Source organism: Amblyraja radiata, chromosome 10, assembly GCF_010909765.2.
Source record: "Amblyraja radiata isolate CabotCenter1 chromosome 10, sAmbRad1.1.pri, whole genome shotgun sequence".
NCBI classification, from domain to species: domain Eukaryota; kingdom Metazoa; phylum Chordata; class Chondrichthyes; order Rajiformes; family Rajidae; genus Amblyraja; species Amblyraja radiata.
This window is the reverse complement of record NC_045965.1, coordinates 34446401-34472778: the sequence shown is the minus strand read 5'-3', so window position 1 is coordinate 34472778 and position 26378 is coordinate 34446401. Positions and strand designations below refer to the sequence as shown.

The 26378-nt window shown below is 41.8% G+C and overlaps 1 protein-coding gene across 1 annotated transcript; it reads left to right on the top strand.

Moving 5' to 3' along the window:
• The first annotated feature begins 8598 nt into the window (after positions 1-8598).
• LOC116978124 (E3 ubiquitin-protein ligase RNF170-like) lies at positions 8599-20529 on the top strand. Its single transcript, XM_033029146.1, has 6 exons — positions 8599-8697; positions 11541-11649; positions 18755-18832; positions 18887-18891; positions 19183-19284; positions 20145-20529. The coding sequence occupies exons 1-6, from the start codon at positions 8599-8601 to the stop codon at positions 20397-20399; spliced, it is 648 nt and encodes a 215-aa protein (XP_032885037.1). The 3' UTR covers positions 20400-20529.
• Positions 20530-26378: the final 5849 nt, after the last annotated feature.

The window sequence follows — 26378 nt, the reverse complement described above, 5'->3', positions numbered from 1 at the left end:
GCACGAAGATCATCTCGCAGAGAATGATCCCAGCCTAACAGCATGTTCATTCCAGATTACTCACCTTCTGTCCCCTCTGTCCAGCTTCCGAGTTCACCGTTCGCAGGAGTTCCCACGGTAAACGCAAGAGTTAATACGGATATCGCACTGGCCACTACGTGCATATAATGTTGCAATCTTCAACCACAAGTGTACAAGTCACTCTTGGAGAAATTCAAACTTGCTTGAATTTTCTCCCGAGTCACCAAGTTACACGAGTACCTGCCGTTAGCGCCACGGTGGTCCACGGTGGTCCACGAATGCCGTACGGTTATCGCACGGGGTTCCCACGATGTTCAACTCTGGTTAACTCTTGCGTCAAGTCGCTCCGTGAGAAAGCGCTATAAAGGGTTCATGGCCCCTATTAGCCATGAAACCAGTCCCTTTTGCCCAAAATGCCCGTATTAGCCCAGGAGCATTTTGGCCCAAAAGGCCCGTGCCAGGCCAGGAAAAGTCCAGAAAAAGTACCTTTCACTGAGATTTCACTCAGATTTTTTTTTAAAGAGCCCCTTTGGCCTATCAGGCCTGTACTAGCCCAGGAGTCCCTTTGGCCCATCAGTAAGTATTCCCCCTGCAAATATTAAACCTCACCCCAGTATTTTTCTCCCTCCCTTCATTTGCTCCCTGTGAGATCCAGGTCAGGATAGACTTTCCTCCTTCATTGCTGTGATCTACAGAAAAATATGAAAAATGTCTAAAATTGATTCTCCACCCTCTCCCCCTTCTCTCTCACAGTCTCTCACCTGTTTTGGGCAACATTTCTGGAAGTTTCTGAGCTGCCAGCCCACCAGGCCTGAGTGACTGATCTGCCAGCCCACCAGGCCTGAGTGACTGGGCTGCCAGCCCACCAGGCCTGAGTGACTGAGCTGCCAGCCCAAGAATCCATTCGACCCACAATGTCCATACTAGCCCTCTGGAAACCAGTCCCTTCGGCACACAACACCCATACTAGCGCTCCAGAACCCCCCCCCCCCCCCCCCCCCCCCCCCCGCCCCTCCCACTGGCCAGCAATATTGGAATTGGTGGAGAGGTGGAATATTGAGTTGGGGGACCAGCCCTCCTGTGTGAACATGGGACCCAATGGGTCCCACTTAGTCTAGTAATGTTTAAAAATATGTGATTTTTTTCTATTACAAATCTCAAATTGTGGAGTACAGAGGCAAATAAATAAAAAATGATGGGTCTTTATCCCAATCATTATGGAGGGCACTGCAACATAATTATTTATCCAGTGAAACAAGAGCGTTAACCTCTTCACTATCAAGACACTTTTTCATGCCATTCTAACTCCCGCCAATAGAGAATGATTGGTCATTGCTCCAGTTCATGAAGAGTTAGTAAATTCAAGAGGCTTTGAAGTTTGGCTTTTAACAAGCAAAACAAATCCACATTGCAAGGATTCCAAGGTTGCATGAGTTTTGTAATAAATGACAGGAATCAAAGTTAATTAATAATTTTGGGCAAATCTGTAGTTTCTACTCGATTTTTTTTTGATATTCAAGCTTGATGAAACTTTACTTTGGTTACTTTACAATATACAAATTCCGGGTTTGGCAGGATTGGTGTGTGAAGAGAGATGAGGTCAATTAAGCTTGTATTTACTAGAATGTAAAAGAATGAGAGATGATCTCATAGACACCGACACGATTCTAACAGGACAGAACAGATTATATACAGAAGTTTCCTCCCAAAGATGCGGGAGTCTTGGAATAGGAGTCAGAGTCCAAAGATAATGGGTAAATATTTTATGACTGAAATTAGGAATAATTTTATACCCCAGAGAGTGGTAAACCCATGAAATTCACCACCACAGATAGTCAAATGATCAAATATATCGAAGGAGTTATACACTATTTTCAGATTAGAGGGATGAATGAATAGGGGGAGAAAGCTGGAACAGGCTTCCAAATTTGGAGCACTTCTGGCTCCCTGCCCCCCCAAGCATCCAACCTCATCGTTCCCCAGCCCCGCACGGCCCGAGTTTACCTTCTCCCCAAAATCAACAAACCTGACTGTCCCAGCAGACCCATTGTTTCTGCGTGTTCTTGTCCCACCGAACTTATTTCCACATACCTCGACTCCATCCTATCCCCCCTGGTCAAATCCCTCCTTACCTATGTCCAAGACACCTCACAAGCTCTTCGTCTTCTCCATGACATCCATTTTCCAGGCCCCCTCATCTTCACCATGGATGTCCAGTTACTCTATGCCTCCATCCCCCATCAGGAGGGTCTTAAAGCCCTTGTTTCTTCCTCGACCGCAGAACCAACCAATCCCCATCTACCGATACTCTCCTCTGCCAAGCGGAGCTGGTCCTTACCCTCAACAACTTTTCCTTTGATTCCCTCATTTCCTCCAATGCGTAGCTATGGGCGTGTACATGAACCCACGCTATTCCTGCCTCTTTGTAGGGTATGTCGAATAATCCTTGTTCAAGGCGTACCATGCCCTATCCTCGAACTCTACCTCTGCTGCATTGATGACTGCATTGGTGCTACCTCCTGCACCCATTCAGAACTCACTGACTTCATCCATTTTACCACTAACTTCCATCCGGCGCTCAAATACACCTGGACCATTTCCGACATCTCCCTACCGTATCTTGACCTCACTATCTCCACCGCAGGTAGCAGACTACGGACCGACATCTACTACAAACCCACTGACTCCCATGGCTATCTGGACTACACTTCTTCCCACCCTGCTTCCTGTAAGGACTCTATCCCCTACTTCCAATTCCTCTGCATCTGCATCCAGGATGAGATGTTCCAAACCAGGGCATCGGAGATGACCTAATTCTTTAGGGAACGGGGGATCCCCTCTTTGACTATAGAGGAGGATCTCACCAGGGTCTCTTCTATATCCCGTAGCTCCGCTCTCACTCCCCATCCCCCCACTCGTAAGGAAGACAGAGTCCCCCTTGTCCGCACCTTCCACCCTACCAGCCATCACACACAACAGATAATCCTCCGACATTTTCACCATCTCCAACGTGGATCCCACCACTGGCCACATCTTCCCATCTCCTCCCCTATTGGCTTTCCGCAGAGACCGCTCCCTCCGTAACTTCCTGATCAATTCGTCCCTTCCAACCCAAACCACCCCCTCCCCTGGTACTTTCCCTTGCAACCGCAGGAAATGCTACACTTGTCGCTTGACCTCCCCCCTCGACCATCCAAGGACCCAAGCAGTCTTTCCAGGTGAGGCAGAGGTTCACCTGCACCTCCTCAAACCTCATCTATTGCATCCGCTGCTCTAGATGTCAACTGCTCTACATCGGTGAGACCAAGCGCAAGCTTGACGATCGCTTCGCCCAACACCTCCGCACAGTTCGCATTAACCAACCCGATCGCCTGGTGGCTCAGCACTTCAACTCCCCCTCCCATTCCGTATCCGACCTTTCTGTCCTGACCCTCCTCGATGGCCAAAGTGAGTCCTACCGCAAATTGGAGGAGCAGCACCTCATATTTCACTTGGGCAGTTTACACCCCAGCGGTATTAACATTGACTTCTCTAATTTCAGGTAGTCCCTGCTTTCTCCCTCCTTCCCCTCCCCTTCCCAGCTCTCCCACAGCCTACTGTCTCCTCCTCTTCCTTTCTTCTTCCCGCCCCCCACCCCAACATCAGTCTGAAGAAGGGTCTCAATCTGAAACATCACCTATTCATTTGTTCCATAGATGCTGCCTCACCCACTGAGTTTCTCCAGCATTTTTGTCTACCTTCCAAATTTGAGTGATCATCTAAGATCATACTGAGTGGTGAAGGAATGCTTGAAGGCCAAATGGCTGAATCATATTCTTATTTTCTTCATTTTTAGCTGACACCTACAAGCTGCAAATGAAATGTAGTTACACAAAAAAGCTGGAGAAACTCAGCGGGTGCAGCAGCATCTATGGAGCGAAGGAAATAGGCAACGTTTCGGGCCGAAACCCTTCTTCAGACCCGAATAGGCAACGTTTCGGCCCGAAACGTTGCCTATTTCCTTCGCTCCATAGATGCTGCTGCACCCGCTGAGTTTCTCCAGCTTTTTTGTGTACCTTCGATTTTCCAGCATCTGCAGTTCCTTCTTAAAAACAATGAAATGTAGTTAATGTGAGCTTTTTGTCGTTACTGGCAAAACTGTATGCCCCAGTTAAGACCAGTGTTGAGAAATCGTGTGTGTTTGTTTCTGTGGGGGAGTTGCATGGTGTGCAATGGAAAAGGCCTAAACTACTACTTAAAGTGGACAATAGATGAGACATTTTTTAAAATAAAACTAAATCTAGTATAATTCAAGAGACAAGTAGGTGAAAATTTCCAAACAACATCATTGAGCTGCACTGCATAGAAACTTTGCCCAACTTGTCCATGCTGACTAAATTGCCTAACTAAGCTACTCCCAATTGCTTGAGCCTGGATATGTCCCTCATAACTTCTCCTATCCATGTACCTATCTTGGTGTCTTTCAAATAGTCATGGAGCTATATATCATGGAATCAGGCCTTTCAGCCCACCTTGTCCATGCTGACTGAGTTGGAATTCTGGGCTTGTTTCATTTGCCCGCATTTGGCCCATATCCCTCTAAACCTTTCCAATCCATATGTCCAAAACGTCTTAATTGTATCCACTTTTATAGTTTCCTATGGTAGCTCATTCTGATTAAGGACTATGCTCTGAGTAAAAAAGATGCCCCTGATGTCCCTGTTAAATCTCTTCCTCTCGCCTTGCCTATGCCCTCTAGTTTTATTGAATCTCAACTCTGGGAGAAAGACCGAGCACAAAATGTCACAATTGTAATTTTCTCAACTATTTCCTCTAGCAGTACAGTTCCTCTTAAGTTTTGAGATCATGAATCCTAGACTAATATTAGAGCAATCTACAGAAAAAACTTGTTTACATTTAGCACCGAATGAAGATCAAACCAAGTAAATCTCGAAGCATCTCCATAGTCAAGGGGGTGCTTAGAGACACAAGGTTCTGTATCGGTGACGACCCTATACCAACAGTGTCTGAACAGCCAGTTAAAAGCCTGGGCAGATGGTACAACGCAAGTCTCAAGGATAAAGAGCAGGTGGAACAACTAAGGCAAGAAATTGTCAATGGCCTGGAGAACATCAATCAGACCCTACTGCCTGGGAAACTGAAGCTCTGGTGCCTACAGTTTGGACTCCTTCCTCGGACAATGTGGCCACTGACCATTTATGAAGCCCCAATAACAACTGTGGAAAAGATGGAGCGAACCATAACTTCATACGCGAAGAAATGGCTCGGGGTCCCACGATGTCTAACTAACATCAGCCTATATGGCAAAGGGGTCCTGGAACTACCTCTCACTAGTCTAACAGAGGAATACAAGTGTTCTAAAGTAAGACTTCAGATGACACTGAGGGACTCTAGAGACAAGACCATCAGTGCTGTTGCGCCGCCCCTAGTAACTGGCCGGAAGTGGACACCATCTGATGCAGTACAGCAAGCTTCATCAGCCCTGAGACACAAAGACATCGTGGGGCAAGTCCAGCAGGGAAGAGGAGGCTTTGGCCTTACGACAAGTAAACCAACTTGGCGAAAGGCCACAACATCAGAGCGGAGGACATTGGTGGTCGAGGAGGTGCGGCGACAAGAGGAGGCCGCAAGAAGTGCAAAGGCGGTCTCTCTTGCCAAACAGGGGCAATGGATGCAGTGGGAAGGTGTGGAGCGGAGGAAGATCAGCTGGAAAGAACTATGGGAAATGGAAGCAAGCAAGATCAGCTTCATCATCAGAGCGACTTATGACGTGCTTCCATCACCAAAGAACCTCCATCAGTGGTACGGCGAGGATCCAACCTGTGCCCTCTGCCCAACTCCAGCGACCCTCAAACACATCATGGTAGGCTGCAAGACCAGCCTCACGCAAGGGAGATACACGTGGCGGCATAATCAGGTACTAAAAAGCCTGGCATCAGCCCTTGAGAACAGGCGGTGTGCGACCAACTCCTTGCCTCCGAGAGCAAGCAACCCCCTCCCCCTAAGGGCAACAACCTTTGTCCGAGAAGGACAGAAAACATCTAAACATCCTTCCACCAGATCAGAAGAAGGAAACCTATGCAGGACCCGCGACTGGAGGATGCTGGCGGACATCGGCCGACAACTAGTTTTTCCACCTGAAATTGCTTCCACCAACCTCAGGCCAGACTTGGTGTTCTGGTCCCCTTCACAGAAGACTGCTTACATCATAGAGCTCACAGTTCCATGGGAGAACTCTGTTGAGGAGGCCTATGAGCGTAAGAAGCTGCGTTACGCAGAGCTTGCAGCAGAGGCAACGCAGCGTGGCTGGAACACCAAAGTCTATCCAGTTGAAGTGGGATGCAGAGGATTTGTTGCGTCATCTACCATCAGACTGCTGAAGGAGCTTGGAATCCACGGTCAGGCTCTGCGGAAGATCATAAGATCACTCTCAGAGGCGGCTGAAAGAAGCAGCCGGTGGATTTGGCTCAAGCGGAAAGACCCATGCTGGGCCCCAAGTATTTCAGGGTGAATCCTTGGGACGGTTTGACACGGGACACGCGCTGAGGGCTGATCATCCTGCAGCGGGCCGCCCTTGTGGAGGGTGTATAGTGTTAAAAGGCCGAAACACCCAGTGATGCAAGGGTACACTACTGATGATGTGTCCTGTGCCCAACTGTCCTGAAGGTTACCCAGGCCAAGATATACGTATCCACTCCCCCACCCCCCCCCCCCCCCCGCCCCCCCCCCCACAGATGTTGAGCGTCTACCACTCTCAACAATCAACGAATGTCGTGAAATGCTCCCCACCTATTGGCACAAGGGACTTCTTAACATCTTGTCCTGTGTATTTGATTCTGAGCACCATTGAAGCCTTGTGATTCTGCCCACTTTTGTCATGTTGGAAAATGCAGCTGTCTTTTTATAGTAAATTTCCACCTGCAGCAATGTGATAAGTAAACAGAATAACTGGATTCCTGTAATTCTTCCAAAATTTGGATTAGCTTAATGTTTTGATTTGTAATCATAAAATCTAAATATAGTCAGAGATTGAAAATTAAATAGCAGAGGTTATTGTTTTTTTCACTATCACCAGTATTTTCACTATCTTTGCAATAGTTGGTTAATACTTTCAAATTGTTAGGAATAACTGCTATCTCTGATGAAACCAACATGAAAGAATGCACTTTGTCCTGGATAAATAATTTTAAAAGCATGTTTACTGAACCTAGTTAAATATACAGAGAGTAAATTTCCACACGCTTTTTCCAGTTTGTCCCCCTTAACTGCAGAGTGAGAGCCAAGAAAATTCTTGAGACATCAAATGCATAACAACGGTAAACAATACCAATTATTTACCACGCCAACCTCATTAATAATATCTTTATGTGGATGGCTAAGTGAAGAAGGAAACCATTTTAGGGCAGGAAATTCTGGGTTTATTTAAATATTTCATTTTGAGAAATTAAAGGAAATTATTATTTTAAGATTTGAAATAAAACGCCAGTTATCAATAAAAGTGTTGGCCTCTACGCTGCGAAGTGTAAAGAGATTGGGTACTGTACTGCAGAAAGTATCCAGATAATAAACTTGACTCCACTTGACTTGAAGTTTACTACATTCAAAACTGACCTTTTTATTTTTCAGATTCAACCAAACCAAGGACAAGAGAAATGCAAAATATTTGAGGAATCAGTGTACATGCCAGGCAAGGGGCAGCTATAACAATAGTTACTTTGTGAGTGTTTTTGTTTTCTTACACAGGTTTATTTCAATCTTTATGCCCCTGTCCCACTTAGGCGATTTTTAAGGTGACTACAGGCGACTAGGCTGTGGCCACTTGGTCGTCGGTGTGTCGCCTGTATGTTCTCCTCAGTCGCACCTTTTTTCTGGTCACCGCTGGATTTTGAAATGTTCAAAACCTTTCGGCGACAGTCAGCGCCCGTGGGCTTGACGCCAACTATCATAACCTGACGCAGGTGCTGTCGCCAGGATGACGTAGGTTGTCGCCACAATGAGTGGGGCAGGCTCATTACTTTATGATGCTGTGAAAGTTTCACACAATGAAAGGCTAATATTGGTTCCCTACATTGAGTGACATTAACTGATACATCCCATTTACTTGATTTCAGCTCCTCTGGGATGAATGCTCTTTGTCAAGTACGATAATAGAATCATAGTTATAGAATCATAAAGCAGAGCAACAAGCCCTTCGACCACACTGACCATCAAGTACCCATCTACAATACTCCAATTTGCAGCCCTTGATCCACAAAGCCTTCTGTGCCTTGGTGATTCAAGTGCCCATCCAAATCCTTGCTCAAGTGTTCATTAAATGCCATAGTCAGATCTGTATGACTCTATATCCAACCTCGGAGCTTCTAACTTTGTGCGGAACCCAGGCTGCCAGGGGAAGACCTGCACTCTGCAGTTCACAGTTCTGTAACAGACACACCTCTTTTGTTCGTTGAGCATTAACTTTAGAGTAGTAAAATACCAATAATCTGACATCACATTGTTCGGAAATACTGACAGTTTAATGCCTCACTCACTCATTAGTCGGGAACGCCAGCCAGGGATTCTAGGAGCAAGCGGATTATGTTGCCAGAGCAGGAAGACCAGACTGCAGCTGGTTGTGAGGCCAGATCCCGGGGTAGGCATTTGGAACACTACCTGTTGGCAATGCGTGTCGCTTTGGTAATGCAAGGGTACCGAGTGCTTATATGTTTCCAGTTCCTTTTAAACTCATTGGGTTCACAGGAAAATCTATTACACTATAGGGTGATTTCACGAAAGGTCACTGGAGCGTAGATCCGCACCCACGTGACCGAAAATTTTAACTGGAGTACATGCGTCACTTCCGGTACATGTTAGTGAATGGGAAAACACGCACTTTCACACCCGTTAAAAACATCGAAAACGGCCAGTTTTTGAGCTGCAATTAACTGTACCAGTCAGGGTGACCGTGAGGAACAGCTACCTAAATTTACAGTCCAAAAAAAAGATAGAAACTAAGGTAAATTCAAGAGGGAGCTGAAGGTGTAAATACAGCGGAAGTGCTAGCGGACATTTGCCGTGGAGATTTAAAGATCGAAAATATCGGGAATTATCGCGTTTGCTCGCTGCATTTCATCAAAAGTAAGGCATTATTGGCTTTTTATCTTTATTCATTTGTTATATGAAAAGTATTAAAAGTTAAAAATCCGTCAGTAAAATTGCAAAATCGCCCATGGTTCTCAGGTGGGTTTTAACATGCAAAATGAAAATGCTTCTGAAGCTCCATTTACCATTTAAATAATCGTAAACTATCAATGCGTTTTGAAATAAATTTTACTGAGATGCAAGCTAAGGAATGGGATAATTGTCAGCTGTTTGTTGGACAAAAGCAGGACATTTTATTATTTGCCAAAATATATTTCTCAATGTTTCTTGTTTAAAGCCTGCACAATCACCCAAACTACTTATTTATTTATTTATTTATCAGAAGCTTCAGAAGCGTTTTCATTTTGCGTGTTAAAACCCACCTGAGAACCATGGGCGATTTTGCAATTTTAGACGGATTTTTAACTTTTAATACTTTTCATATAACAAATGAATAAAGTTAAAAAGTCAATAATGCCACTTTTGATGAAATGCAGCGAGCAAACGCGATAATTCCCGATATTTTCGATCTTTAAATCTCCACGGCAAATGTCCGATAACAACTTCCGCCGTTTTGACACCTTCAGCTCCCTCTTGAATTTACCTTAGTTTCTATCTTTTTTTGGACTGTAAATTTAGGTAGCTGTGCCTCACGGTCACCCCGACTGGTACAGTTAATTGCAGCTCAAAAACGGGCCGTTTTCGATGTTTTTTACGGGTGTGAAAGTGCGTGTTTTCCCATTCACTAACATGTACCGGAAGTGACGCATGTACTCCAGTTAAAAATTTCGGTCACGTGGGTGCGGATCTACGCTCCAGTGACCTTTGGTGAAATCACCCTATTGGGTTGCATTAAGAAATAAGTGAAGTTAAATTGTTTTGGGATATTAGGAGGCATAACATCTAATATCTCTCAGTCCGGAAATGCCCAATTCCCAAGGATGCCAGTTTACCAGAGTTTTTCTGTACTCTGAAAGTGATAATTTCAGTGAACAGTCAGTCTGTCTGTCCTTTTCGTCTTTTTTTTTGTTATTTTTAATGTGTCTAAAAAGTATGTGTTAATGTTCTCTGGTTTGTTTTGTGTGGAAGGTGGGGTCGGGGGAAACATTTTTTCAATCTCTTACCCTGCCAGCGATGCGATTATTTTCCGGATCTTATCTCTGGTCGCTCTGCAGCCTAACATCGTGGAGCTGAAGGCCTTGCTCAGGACTGACTTTGAGCCCCACCGCGGGGCGTGGACACCATCAGAGTCGATTCCTTGCCTGGGATCGACGCTCCAACCACGGCCTGCGGATTTCACTATCGACGAGTTCGCAGTCTCGGGCAAAGATCTTATATGGTCTTTGGTCTCGGGTAGAGACCGATGTCGGGAAGCTCCAAAAGCCGCACGACATTCGACTAGCCCCGACTCGGGGTAGATCGCTCGGCGCGGGGGATCTGAGATTCCACCCCCCCCGATGCAGGAGCTTGCTCGCCCCGACGAGGAGACCCGCAGCCAGCTACGGGAGTAAGATCGTCCCGTCAACGGAAGGTTAGAGGCCGCCGACCGCTGGAGGACAAAAAAAGGAGAGATTTAACATTTGTTCGCCTTCCATCACAGTGAAGAATGTGGAGGAGTCACTGTGGTGGATGTTTATATTAAAATGTATTTCATGTGTTCTGTTGCTTTTTATTGGTATGACTGGCAAATCAAATTCCTCATATGTTGCAAAACATACTTGGCTAATAAAGTATGATTATGATTATTATATCACCTTGAGTTCTCAGCTGCAGTGTCACTTAAAGAACACTCAAGAAGGACCTAAATCAAATTGAAAACTACAGCAGAATGAACGTAAAGCCGAATTTTTTTTTAGAAATAGATCACATTCTAGAATCCACATACTGCATTCATCCGAAGGTGGAAAATTTCCAAAAATTATAACTTATTGTGCTTCAATATCTAATAATTTAAATATTGGTTTAATAACAGCTTCTGTCGTGGGGTAGACTGACTCCCCTCTCCCCCCCACCTCCCCTCCCCAATCTTTGCACATCCCCAATCCTTTCCACTCATCACTTTAATTTCATGTTTCATGTGTCTTGTGTTTTATGACTGTTGGCAGACCAAATTCCCTCCTGGGATAAATAAAGTTCTATTGTATCGTTTTGTATCTAAATTAATCAATATTATGTATCAACTGAAGCTAATAAAATTATTTACATAAACGCACTCTATGTGGTTATATAATCAGTACGGAGGATCTATAATAAATTCAGTAATTTCACAGTTAATCTTTGAGTATCAAAACTCATATTGCCAAATATCCTGAATAACTATACAGTAGAAGCTATAGATCCAACATTAAGATAAAACAGATGATTAAAAATCACAGGATATTTCTTGTTTTGTGTGGCAGGAATTGCAAACCTGTTCAAAGTCTTGCTTCCATGGTGATCTCCGGTGTCCCATTTGTCTCCAAGTTCCCACATTTCCCGTGGAAACCAGCTGTGGTCATTTATTTTGTGGTAGGTTTGACTATGTTATGCTGCATTCTCTGCACTGTGCTAATTTTTTTAGTTAGAATTCATCATTACATTTCTTCCACTCTGATCCTCAACACTGATGCCCCTCAGGGTTGGGTGCCTAGTTCATTGTATATCCATGGCTGTGTAGCCAACTTAGACACAAAATGCTGGAGTAACTCAGCGGGACAGGCAGCATCTCTGGAGAAAATGTACGGGTGACGTTTCGGGTCAAAACTCTTCTTCAGACTGAGAGTCACGGGAAAGGAAAATGAGAGATATAGACGATGATGTGGAGAGATATAGAACAAATGAATTATATTTAAAAATGTAACAATGATAAAGGAAACAGGCCATTGTTCACTTTTGCTTGGTGAGAATGAAAAGCTGGTGTAACATGGGTGGGGGAGGGGTGGAGAGAGAGGACATGCAGGGAGTTACTTGAAGTTAGAGAAATCAATATTCAATATTTATATTTTCATCCAGTGTCAGTTCCACCATGTCATTAGCCATTATCTTTATTTCATTGAAACCATGGCATTCATTTTAAAACAAATATATAAGAGTAAGCGTAAGTGTATAATTTATTCTGGGGTCAGGTAACTCTAATAAATCCACTCAGACTTCTCTCTTTTGACTTATGATGTCATCTGAACTCTTAGAGTAAATCAGTTTTATTATCCACTGTTGCTCATCCATAGCACTCACTACATCAACCTTGGATGTCTTCCACTGGTGCTTTGTCCACAAATCTCCCACCATTGAAACGGAGTGACGGAGGTTTATTCAAAGAAGCAAAATCCACAAATTATCCAAAAATGGGAATTTCAGTGCTATGCCACGGTATATCATAGTGAAATATTAATTGCATTGTTTTAGTGTTTTAAATCATTGCATATTACACATTATATCTCCCTATTCATAAAAAGGATTTATTATAATGATTTGCCTGCATTAAAATGAATGCAATTTTGTTCTATAGTCCGTTAGAGGACACAGAATAAAGATGTAAAGTTGAGCTGCTGTGGAAAGATTTGAACAAACTGAAAAGCAATTATAGCTTTAATTTCCAAGACAAAATTATACAATTTTGAACAGTTAGACAATAGACAATCGACAATAGGTGCAGGAGAAGGCCATTCGGCCTTTCGCCCTTCGAGCCAGCACTGCAATTCACTGTGATCATGGCTGATCATTCACACTCAGTACCCCGTTCCTGCCATTTCCCCATATCCCTTGACTCTGCTATCTTTAAGAGCTCTATCCAAATCTCTCTTGAAAGCATACAGAGAATTGGCCTCCACTGCCTTCTGAGGCAGATAATTCAACAGATTCACAATCCTCTGTGTGAAAAAACTTTTCCTCATCTCCGTTCTAAATGGCTTACACCTTTTTCTTAAACTGTGACCCCTGGTTCTGGATTCCCCCAACATCGGGAACATGTTTCCTGCATCTAGTGTGCCCAAACCCTTAATAATCTTATATGTTTCAATAAGATGCCCTCTCATCCTTCCAAATTCCAGAGTATACAAGCCCAGGCGCTCCATTCTATCAACATATGACCATTGTTGCACTCAAATTTCCCAGGGTTTCCGAGACACTACATTTGGAAAACATTAGGCTTGTCTTGGCGGAAAAACCAGATCAATTTCTCAAGACATGGACACCCTTCACCGAATTCTTACAACAATAGCATGGTGCAACACAAATTTAAATTTAAATCCGATGCTGGGTTGGGTGAGGTGGGGGGGGGGGGTATAACCTCAGTAACAGTTGTTATTACCAATCAAGCTTAGTAAGTTTGCAAGTGACATTAAAGAAGATATATTGTAGACAGTAAAAATGGTTTAAAATATTACAGCTGAATCTTGATCAGCTGAGCAAGTGGATTGCGCAATGGCTAATGTGGTATAGACAATAGGTGCAGAAGTAGGTTATTCGGCCCTTCGAGCCAGCACCAACATTCAATATGATCATGGCTGATCATCCCCAATCAGTACCAATTTAAGGGAGATAAGTGCAAGATGTGTAATTTTGAGGTCAAATCAGTGCAAGCCCTTCACAATGAAGAGTTGGGCCTTCACGAGAGTTGTAGAGCAGAGGGATTTAGGAGTACAAGCACATACTTCCCTGAAAGTGGGTTCACAGGTAGACAGGATGGTAATGAAGGCTTTGGCGCATTGACCTTCATCAGACAAGGTCCTGAGTACAGAAGTTGGGACGTTATATTACGGTTGTACAAGACGTTGGTGAGGCCACATTTGGACTATTGTGTTTCGTTTCGGTCACCTTAATGTAGAATTTAGCTGTAAAGAGTGCAGAGAAGGTTTATGATGATGTTGCCAGGACTTGAGGGAGGGAGAGGTTGAGCAGGCTAGGACGTTATTCATTGATGCATGGAAGGCTGAGGGGTGAACAAAATTCTGAGGGGAATAGATAGGATGAATGCACAGATTCTTTTTCTCAGGATAGGGGAATCAAGAACCAGAGGATATAGGTGTAAGATGAGAGGGGAAAGAATAACCTGATAATAGGAACCTGAGGGGCAACTTTTTCAGTGAGTATATGGAACAAGCTGCCAGTGAAGGTAGTTGAGGCTACTGCATTGAAAATACTTGGATAGGTACATGGATAGGTAGAGATGATTAATAAAGATTGATCTTGACTGCGTTATCAAAACTGCTCTGTACAGTGCATTCAGAAAGTATTCAGACCTCTTCACTTTTTCCACATTTTGTTACGTTACAGCCTTATTTTAAAATGGATGAATTATTTTTTTTTTTATCATCAATCCACGCACAATACTCCAGAATGAAGAAGCGAAAACAGGTGTTTAGAAATTTTTGCAAAGTAATTAAAAATAAATAAATGAAATATCACATTTACATAAGTATTCAGACCCTTTGCTACGGCACTCAAAATTGAGCTTAGGTTCATTCTGTTTCCATTGATTATCCTTGAGATGTTTCTACAACTTGATTTGAGTCCACCAGTGGTAAATTATATTGATTGGACATGATTTGAAAAGGCACACACCTGTTTATATAAGGTCCCACAGTTGACAGTGCATGTCAGAGTGGCTTTATGACAAGTCTGTGAATGTCCTTGAGTGGCTCAGCCAGAGCCCGGACTTGAACGCGATCGAACATCTCTGGAGGGACTTGAAAATAGCTGTGCATCGACTCTCCCCATCCAACCTGACAGAGCTTGAGAGGATCTGCAGAGAAGAATGGGAGAAATTACCCAAATACAGGAGGGCCAAGCTTGTAACGTCATTCCCAAGAAGACTTGAGGCTGTAATCACTGCCAAAAGTACCTCAACAAAGCACCGAGTAAAGGGTCTGAATACTTATATAAATGTGATATTTCAGTTATTTATTTTTAATGACTTTGCAAAATTTTCTAAACACCTGTTCTCGTCTTTGTATTATGGGGTATTGTGTATAGATTGATGATAAAAAAAATAATGTAATCCATTTTAGAATAAGGCTGTAACGTAACAAAATGTGGAAAAAGTGAAGGGGTCTGAATACTTTCTGACTGCACTATGTTGAATCAGATTATATATATATGTACTAGATCACGTAAGACCGGTTGGGTCCTGTTCCCCCAATGCAATATTTCACCACTCACCCATAGCCCCCAACTGTGCAGGCGCGGCTCATTTCCCCTCATCCTCCATCATTCCCGGCCCCTCTTCACCCTCCCTCTTCTTTCCCCTCTCCTCCTCCCCTCCACCACCTCTCCCTCCCTCTACTTTCCCCTATCCTCAGTCACTCCCTCTGTCCATAACCCCTCTTCCCCCCCTCCCCCTCACTATCTCTCTGCTCCCACACTCCTCATCTCCCCCCTATCCCACTCCCCCATTAAGCTCAATGTTTAAATAACATTAAAGAACAATCCTTGCTCTCTCCTACTCCCCTCCCCCACTCTCCTTACAACAATGTAACAAATCTTTCATTGCACTGGTAGTCCCGTCATTTGTTAACATTGTAACGGGCTTCCCATTGTGACATCATACGCTGCTAATGGGCAGTGCAGATGGAAGTGAAAATTTTGTCAAAGTACTTTTTGTAAAGTTTAAAATGTGAATAACTTGTAAACTATAGCATCAATCTGAACTAAACTAGATACAGCACACCACAGGACAATGGTGAGTAAGGTGGTCCTAAAATTGTAGCAATATCGTGTACCGTTTTGGCGTAATTTCAGGATCAGACACACAGACAGATCACGGGCATACAAACAAACAAGATGAGAGTTTTAGTAATATATAGAGATAACACACAAAGGGTGGTTGGGGTTTGGAACAAGCTGCCACAGGGACTATCCCAATGTTTAAGAAACAATTAGACACGTACATGGAAAGGACAGTTTTGGAGGGATATGGGCCAAACGCGGGCAGGTGGGACGAGTGTAGCTGGGACAAGTTGGCCGGTGTGGACAAGCTGTTCTGAAGGGCCTGTTTCCACACTGCATCACTCTATGACTTTATAACTCTAACCATACTTTTTAATTTACTGACAACCAGTCAAACCTTTATTTGTGTTAATATGTTATCTGCAACAGCATTTTCTGCAGTAGCTTTTGCTGTGGCAGCTTCTCAAAAGCTTTCTAGAAATCTAGGTATGGTACCTGCACTTGATCCCTTCAATTCACAGCTCATTACTTCAGAGAACTCTAATTAATTGGCGAAACATGATTTTCCTGTCAAATAACAATATTGACTTTTCCTGATAAATTTGATTTTTGTAAGTGCCTTGTTTATGAACATTTTTAATAATAGCTTCTAACTTTTTCCCCAGTGATTTAGATTAGCTTTGTTTAGAGATACAGCACTAAAACAGGCCCTTCAGCCCATCGAGTCCACGCTGATCAGTGATCCCCACACACTAGCATTATCCTACATACTAGGGACAATTTACAATTTTACCGAAGACAATTAGCTTACAAACCTGTATGTTTTTGGAGTGTGGGAGGAAACCGGAGCACCCTGAGAAAACCCATGCAGGTCATGCGGGGAATGTACAAACTACATACAGACAGTACCCATAGTCAGGATCAAACCCGGGTCTTTGGAACTAAGGCAGCAACTCTACCACCGTGCCACAGTGCCGTCCCGATCCCCAGTGATAAATGTCAAGCTGTAGTTTCCATATGTCTTATTTTATGAATAAAATATACTATTTTCCAAACTAATAACACCTTCAAAGCTCCATGGAGGTCTTTTGAGAGTAAGGAAACACTCAGATTGCTGCTCGAGTTTTCAACACACTAAGCTGGCTACATACTAAAGTGTATAAATGTCATCCAGGTTATTTTTCCCCAGCCATAATCTGTCTCTCCAATTCGGCTTCTTGGTGTGTACATTCTCAGCTGCTTCCTCTCACCTAGGATCCATAATTTGCTTTAGCTGCCTTTTGACAGACATCTATATATCCCTTTACAAGTTGTGCAGCTGAAGTGATTGCTTGTCTGCTTTAGCTAACTCAATGTACCATTTGGATGATAACATTGGAGAAGATTACCACTTAGAATTGATGCTGTATCAATTTCAACATCGATTGAATTTTTACACGTAAAGATCTGAACTGGCAGAGATCTCAGCTGATGGGGAAGGAGTAATGGAAAAGACAGTGTTAGGCATGACTGGAAACTGAGAGGCTGATGGGCAGATGTACAAAAACACAACTGAAATTGAAGTAGCAACTATCTGAGCAAGTAATCTTATCCCACGCTAGCTGAGAGAGATGCCAGAATTACTTTGCTTCTTTGTGTATTTTTATTTCCAATTTTTTTTTTTTTTTTTAAAGGGATGAAAGGAGGTGCTGTATGCAATGTTGGTTGTTAACAATCTTTTCTGTTTTAAGGCATTTCAAAAATTATTTCAAAATCTGGACCTTTTGATTAGTTGCTCTCCTTATGTTGAAACGATGTTTGGTGTAAAACTACTACTCTCTACTTCTGTGGAAGAAAGTCATGTTGACCTGACAGTGCAAGCTTTTCTTCTGTTTAATAAATTATCTTTGTTTGTTAGCTGGAACACCTGACTATTCTCCAGTAACTTAGCGAGAGGGAGAGATATAATGATACAGTTTCAGTTGGTGTGTGACTGCAATTGACGTTTCTGCGCTGCATAACCAACAGCACTCTCCAAAGAAGATAAATATTGCCATGTTTTATTCGAAATACATTTGCTGATTTTTTTAAAAATCAAAAGATTATAGGTCACAATCAGAATGCATTATCTGAAGTCAATGGGAGATTGATTTCCCCTTGAGCTTTATCAGAACATCCATGTAAATTATGATTGGGCGTGTTGACCTGAAAACTGCGAATCATGAAATTAACTTCAATAAAAGTTAGGAAAATTGATTATGGAACACTGCCAGAAACATTTAGCAAACCCCAACTAGTTTATTCATGTGTTTTGGAAGAGGGAATTTGCCATCACTATCCATTTTAGTTCACTTGGCAATCTTGACTTTGAATACAGGGGGAGTAATAAATGATATATTATAACCATATTCTCACTGTTCCAGGAACGTTCTCCACCTCAGCCTGTCATGTTATACTGTTCACAGATGAACACACAAACAGAATTCCAAACTCAAAGCATTTAATAGTTTTTAAGTGTATGAATTAAATACCTATATTTTAACTTAATTTTGTAGTTATATAACAGGATGTTTGCAGGAGCTCTATTTGACATCTTATCTATTTTTAAGGTAAAGACTTGCATTGAATTGTAGCTACATAACATCCACGTGAGCAAGAAATACACAACTGCTACAAGATGGGGCTAAGTAACCCTTAAGAATCAGTTGTTGACTGATTACTGGGTACTGATATTTTTACATTACTGGATTCCCCAAATAATTTTGCTTTATTTTAAAGGTTAACAATAGTTTTAATGCCAGTTTGCACATTTAAGTCTGGGTATTTATTTTGCTGCAAGTTACTCAGGCATTTTTAGAATTAGGTTAAGATTGCCAAAACATTTCAACAGACTAAATTGATTTTACACCTAGATTCTAGAAGTTAAAGAGCAGTATTTAAGCTGATAATCATTAAATTATACTATTTTCTCTTACTCTTTTCCCAACAGGACAATGTTTAATTGCATATTGGAGACATGGTTCTTGGACAGGACCTGTGAGCTGCCCTCTATGCAGGCAAAAGGTGAGTTTCTGTCAGAATTAAACTAAGTGGGACCTGTTGGGTCCCATTCACACGGGAGGCCTGGTCCCCCCCAACGCAACCCATTCCCCAACGCAATATTTCACCACTCACCTGATCCCCAATGCAACACGTTCCCCCATTTTTGTGTTAAAACATGTGGATTATCAATTAAATTGTAGTTATTAGGGAAATTCAGATTCAAATGATCCAGTTAGTCGAATGCTGACTGGAATAATAACAAAAAAATAGAGCCAATATGATCCCTGTGAAAAAAATCCTCTATTGAGCAAAGCTAAAGCTCATTTTATTCTGCTATGTCTTTGCTCAAGATGACTAGGTTTCTCTGTACTTCAGGTGGATGGTCTACGTCACGAGAATGACCAGGAAAGGCATTGGCAACAGATCCTACGAGATATCAGAGACTACAACAAGCGTTTCTCTGGACAGCCTCGATCTGTAAGTCTACTCTGAAAATAGAGGTGGTCACGTTATCCAGTGAAATCTAATTGGATTTCGCATTAAGGAAAATGACGTGTTAAATTCCCTGGTTTTCAAAGCAGATCTTTAAATTTAAATAACAAGATACAATATACAACACTAAAAATGTTCAGTGTTTTATCAACATTTATTTAGGATATAAAACTAAAAGTCTACCAGAATCTTATATGTTTTAATGAGGCATATTTTGCTAATCTTTCCTCATAGGATAATGAATGAAATAAGTATATCATCTCTTAGGGTAAATCCTTCCTTAACGAAGGAGACAAAAACTGCAGTGTTCCAGGTGTCGTAGTAAGACATTGCCTGCTGGAACCATTCTCAAACCATGGAACTTGGAAGATGATAACCAGAGCATTCCATCATCTCTATGGTTATATCTTTTAAATTTTGGGATATAGACCATTCATTTTATTTGCTTTTAATCTGACTAATTTTTATTGTACATATTTTTTACTAACACTAATTTCACTCATCCTCCTTAAGAATATTTTAGTTTTGTTAGATTTTGGCAGTTTTTTTTGTGTTTTAATCTGCAAGGATGGACAGAAAGGAATCAACCTTACGAAGGTCCGGACCAAAAATATAATCTGTCCATTCTCTTCATAAATGTTGGCGACCCACTGAGTTCCACCAGCATTTTGTGTTTTGCTTGTGATCCGAGCATCTGTCATTTCTTGTGTCGACAAAAAGTAATTGTTCAATATCTCTTCCATTTTCTTATTCTTCATTATATGCACTAATTGTAACTTAGTTATTGTTCATTTCTTATTGTCCTGTCATTCTTGTTCCTTGTAATTTTTTATGCTTTTGTTCAGTTTGCAGATTACATCTACGACATGCCACTGTTACTCCAGCTGGCTTTCAGAGGACTCTTGACAGTGACTGGATTAGTATCTATCTTCTGTTTAAGGATTGCAATTTGTTTCTTTGGAGCCATTGTGCACTTTACCTCTCCTCTTGATATACCTGAAGCATTCAATGGGATCTTGAGGACGTTTGATGACTTGACTGTTGCAATTCTGTTGCTTTTCTGCATGATTAATATCTGCCAGCAGGTGGGGCTAGAGTAAACCAGTTGAACAAACATCATATCCCAAAGTTTTTTCCAGACTCTTCATAGGATGTGGACTGTGTCTAACAAATGCTATAACCAGACTGCAAATATACTTTAACAGTTTGAATTGATAGCTGCACATAGATTTTTAGGGTTACAATTGCTTTATATTTCACATCTATGTTTGTAAAAGCTTTAAACAAAGCTAACCATGTTTTCTGTTAATAAACTGAAATCATTTATACATTTGATTAAAATGCATAAAATACATTCCCAAAAACTTGTGAGATTCAAACTGATATTTTTTTTTATTCCTGTTATTGTCATTGTGGAATAACATCTGTTTGAAAGCAACAATTCAGGCTGATATTATTTTAAACTTGGTAGAGTGAATTGGAGTGTATCAGCTACAAGTACTTGGATTGTTTTCTCTGGAGCTTTGGAGGCTGAGGAGCAACCTGAGAGAAATATACAAAATTACACAGATATAGGGTAGATAGTTTTTCTCACATAGCAGATGATAGGAGGCAAGGTGAAAAGAGATTTGCAAGGCAATTTTTTTACAGACTGGTCGATGCCTGGTACATGCTGCCAAGGGAGGTGGTGGAAGAAGATACAATAGTAATGCTTAAGAGCCATTTAGCCATACACATGACCAGGTAGGGAATAGAGGGATACACACCTATGTGCAGGCAGTTGGAATTAGTTTAGATCATGTTCATTATGAGTTTGACAGGAAGCTTATGAAAACTCCTTCCAACACAATATGTGTGTATGTTGTCTAATTTTATGTCATATGAAAAAAACATTGTTCAAGTGGATCAGACTCTTATATCCCCTGTCTAAATACTATTTCTTAACCATTATGTGCAGGTGTCCATATTTTATTGCATTGATTAAAATAGCTGCCTATAATATTCAATTACACTTAGTTAGAGGCATATTCCAGGAAATATATGGAATAAGTAATTGTTAAACTATTAATAATGCTCAGAATTTTTTTCAGTCACATCATTGAATCCGTGTTAGCTTCACCCCTTCACTTCAAAACCAAAATTACTGTGGCTCTAATTACATTGTTTGAAGTGAATAAACCAATAACAGACAGTATCATGTTACTTACTGTCAATTATGCTGCACACAAAGTGCTGTAAATGTACACACACATTCCCTTCATTGGTCTGAAGTGACATCTACCATAATTATTTGTGCAGGAATATGATGCCTTATGCAAATAGGCTTCAATGAAGTCAGAAAATCACACAGTATGCTGGTGGTGACTGGGGGAAAGAAACTTCAATATGATGGAAGTAATTAAAAGGGTTAATGGAGGCAAAGTCATAGACATTGTCTATATGGACTTCAGCAAGGCATTTGATATGGTTCTGCATGGTCGGCTGCTCTGGAAGGTTGGATTGCATGGGAAACAGGAAGAGCCAGCTGACTGAATAGAGAATTGGCTTGATGGAAGGAATCAGAGGATGATGGTAGAAGGTTGTTTTTCAGACTGGAGGCCTGTGACTAGTGGTGTGCCTTGATGATCAGTGCTGGGCCCATTGCTGCTTGTGATTTATATCATCAATTTGGATGAGAATATAAAAGGCATGATAAACATGTTTGCAGGTGACATGAAAGTGGGTGGCATCGTGGATGGTAAAGAGAGTTGTCGAAAATTACAACAGGATCTTGATCTGGGTTGAGGAATGGTTAATGGAATTTAATACAGATAAGTGTGAGGTGTTGCTCTCAAGGCTTTTGGCATATTGGCCCTCATCTGTCAGAGTATTGGGTATATAAGTCAGGATGTTATGTTACAGCTGTACAAGACATTAGTGAGGCCATATTTGTGGTATTGTGTTCAGTTTTGGTCACCCAACTACAGGGTGACCCTGCTGTTGTTAAGCTAGAAAGAATGCAGAGAAGTTTTATGTGGATGTTGCCAGGACTCAAGGGCCTGACGTATATATGGCAAGAGGTTAAGCAGGCTAGGGCTATTCCTTGGAGCGCAGGATGATGAGTGGTGATCTTATAGAGGTGTTTAAGATCATCAATGGAATAGATCAGGTAAATACCCAGAGCCTTTTATCCAGAGTAGGGAAATCAAGAACCAAAGGACATAGGTTTAAGGTGAGAGGTGAAAGATTTAAAGGAACCTGAGGGGCAACCTTTTACACAGAGGCTGATGGGTATATGGAACAAGCTGCCAGAGGAGGTAGTTGAGGCAGGTACTGTCACAACATTTAAAATACATTTATAGACAGGTACATGGATAGGAAATGTTCCAAGTTTTTCCATGGAGACGCGGTAATTGCTCAACTGTTAAATGATTACACCTCCTTGTAGATTTCATTCCCAGTAAGATAGCAGGCTGATGAATGTCTATGTGAGGCTCTTACAATTGAGCTTGTTTGGCTGCTTTTCCTGTCTATGGTGGCCCTGCCAACATGTGCAAACCAGCTTGATCTTGACCTCCTATCCAGACTGAAAATATTAACCTTGCCAAGTCATAAATATTGGATAAACCTTACCGGGTGATGTAGACTAAATGGTACCATTGATAGTTAGTGGAACAATATAGCACAAGAACGGGCCCTTTGGCCCATAATGCTTCACCAATGACTTCATGGTCCCTTTTGGCCCTTCTAATCGCCCACTTGAGTTATTTCCCACTTGCTTTATATTCCTCATAAGCCCAGTCTAATGCCACCTTCTTCCCAATAGCTCATTTCCCAATACAAGAACCTGTATGATCTCTCCTCGAGTCGGACTATGCACGTGGTGTTCAACCCACAATGCCTCGGTGGACATACCCTCTAGTATGTGATCTCTGAATATCACCATGGCATTCTCCCTGATTAGCAAAGCAACTCCTCCACCTCTTCTACCTCCCTATCTCGTCTGAAACATCGAATCCCAGGCACGTTGAGTTGCCAGACGTGTCCCTCTCGCAACCAAGTCTCCGTAATGGCCACAACATTATAATTCCAAGCACTGATCCAGTCTAAGTTCATCAGCTTCACCCACAATACTCCTTGCATTGAAGTAAACACACTTCAGCCCTTCATTATCCCCATGTCCGTGAACCTTTCCCTGCTTGACCTTCCTTTGAGACCTGCATGTCATAACCTCTACTTTCTCATCAGCCCTTCCATTTGATGACCTGCCCTCTGTTGCCGGGTCCGCCTCCCTTTCCAGTTATGATGCACAGTTTCATGATGTCATCCATTTTCTATTTCAATCCAATTTTAATAAAAAACAAACCCACAAAGTAGTTGCATGATAGATGACTCAATGGGCTGTTCTTATGCCACTACTCTTGCACGGCAGACTATTTGTACGGGTTGTTTCAGGAAACCGGTGTATGTTGACTACAACGAGGCTCTGTTTGTTGCTTGACTTTTCCTGTGAGCAGTCCTGATGTGCAGTAATACGTTACAGTAAATGCATGCACCCATGACTACAGGGGTGTGCTAGTTGTGTCCACTGCACTGCTATTGGAATATTAAAGGGGAATTTTGCTATAACGGTGAACAAAAGAAAGGAATCAATATTAGCATCCTTATTTCTGCAATTTATCTCTTTGAGAATCACTATTTTTGTCAGGTATCTTTGATGTCAGGCCCAAAAGTAAACATAGGTTTTATTATTTTATCTGCATGCAAATGTATGATTGTTAGATTATTTCTTAGATCATGATTTCTTCTTGACCTCGTGTCAATGTCCTAGCTGTTATTGTCTAAAGTGTTGAATAATAATTGTCTCTGTATTGACGTCAACAATAGTTTCATTGTCACACATTGCTTTAGTGACTACAGATGTGAATGTCACCATGACTATTTGGTGTAGACAGACATTACCAACATGATTTCTAATGTGATGTAAATGCCTTTTCAAAGTACAGATTTGGATTACTTCACCAAGCTCCCAATCACCAAGATTCTCTAATTTTCTTGATGAAAATAGTTTGATGATTCTCTCTCAAAATTGTTTTCTGCTTCAACTGCTGCCTTGCTATACTCTCTCCTATTTAGGCAGCACAAGGCTTAATCATGTTCAAGGAGAATGATGAATTAGTAACTGCAGGAATAAAATCAGGGTAGAGTTTGAAGTCATCGGGTACGTGAACAAGAAGTTAATCAATCGATGATTCATTGTGAGGCTAGAATAACCTTGGAACATTTGCCTGTTCAATGTGTTTTCAACATATGTATAGGTCTCTGCTATCTAATTGCAAATAGAGAGATCAATATGTTTGAAGCAAATGAATCACATTAAACTCTCAAATAAATGCAACGCGGTCCATTGTTGAACACTAATTCAGCTGCTATTCATGTGTAGCAAAGCTCTTATTAACATTTGTGTGGCACATTCCCCTTTCATAGAAATAACCACGTCTGACACCCAACCAGTATGAGGGGCATTGATGGGTGCAATAAAATGATTATTTTTCGGACAAAAGTCTACCTCTACCCATTGGGATTGACGACCTAGCTATCTCAATGCTTATGGTGCTCTGGTGGTTTTATTTATTTCTGGACACAGAAACAACTTTCCCCAACTAATACATTTATTGACAAAGGTCTAATATTCACTCTGGCATGGTCAGCTTGTAGTTCTTAAGAGTATTTAATTTAAGAAACAGTTGGACAGGTACATGGATAGGACAGGTTTAGAGGGATATGGACCAAATGTGGGCAGGTGAGACTCGTGTAGCTGGGATATGTTGGCCGGTGTGGGCAAATTGGGCTGAAGGACTTGTTTCCACACTGAATCACTCCGTGACACTTAGAATAAGTAATTGATGTCCACTCATTAAAGATCTTTGGGCTGTTGACAATTCCAACCTATGATTATAGAATGGCCGTAAAGTTTCATATGGACATTTGCCCAGGCTTGTCTGTCCCAACAAAGGTGTTCAAGGACCCTTAGTCGTACTACTCTGTGCTGAGTCACATGTGGAGTCACAATCTCATTACTGGGAAATCCCTGTCTTCAAGTTGCAGTGAGAGATTGAACTTTCACTCTCAGTAATTGGCAATTCATGCAGTCATCAGGAAAGAACATCAGTTAAAACAGAGTGAAGGCTGATTGAGTCCGATTCTGATGTCATTAAGAAACCTCACTAAAATGGTGTTAACATTCTCTTTCTAATGTGTCTTCTGCCAAAATCGTGCCAGGAGAGAATTGCAGGAGAGATTTGCTCCAAATGTTTTCTCAAAACTCTGGCAGTCTTTATGTTTTTGTGCATCTGGCAGGACACCATTCAGTGCTGATATCAGGAACAGCACTCAGAGATAAATGGTTCCACACTGAAACTCTTTCAACTTTGCTCAAGTGTTTTCAAAAGCAAGGCGAAGAAGAAAGGTAAAATGTAAGAAGCAGAACTGTAGCAGGAATCAATAGTACAACACCAATAAACGCTAAAATATGGATAACAAGGAATTGGTTTTGGTCCAGATGCCAATTATAAGAACCTGGTTAACGTTTTTAATTTTCCAGGAATTGCTAAAGGTTTCTACTAACTTGTGCTGGGGTTCTGGGAACTAGTGTCAGCACACTGATGTTTCACACTCTCTCCCAGCCTTTTAAGCTCACGCAACACAATTGAATTTTTTGCAGTGGATTAAAATAGGAGTGCAGGGGAATATCAGAGATTCACAAGTGCAGGAAGGAATTTTCTCTCAGCCAGCATGAAAGCATTTCAAAAATAAAAATAACTTACCTGAGCCTCCTGAGGTTTCGGTCACTGGGGTGGGGGGGGGGAGGGATGAAAGGTTAGTTGGGGGTGATCAGGCATCCTGTATAGCTGTTGTAATCACTAACGTTGGGTTATGTCAGGTCTGAGCAACCCAACAATTCTATACAAACATGCGGTCACAAAATTGCAGTAAATATGCATAATCAATATCAGAATGAGCCTCCTCGGCATTAACATCTGATTTACAAGATGGTTTAGTGTTAACATGAAAGTGAAACTGCTTGCATATTTCAACTG

Excerpts from the sequence above, each read along its gene's own strand:
- LOC116978124 (XM_033029146.1), top strand. The coding sequence starts at position 8,599 with ATGTTGCCAGAGCAGGAAGACCAGACTGCAGCTGGTTGTGAGGCCAGA. Across the intron at positions 8,698-11,540 it reads TGGCAATGCGTGTCGCTTTG|GAATTGCAAACCTGTTCAAA; the intron begins GTAATGCAAGGG and ends TTTGTGTGGCAG. Across the intron at positions 19,285-20,144 it reads TCTCTGGACAGCCTCGATCT|TTTGCAGATTACATCTACGA; the intron begins GTAAGTCTACTC and ends GCTTTTGTTCAG.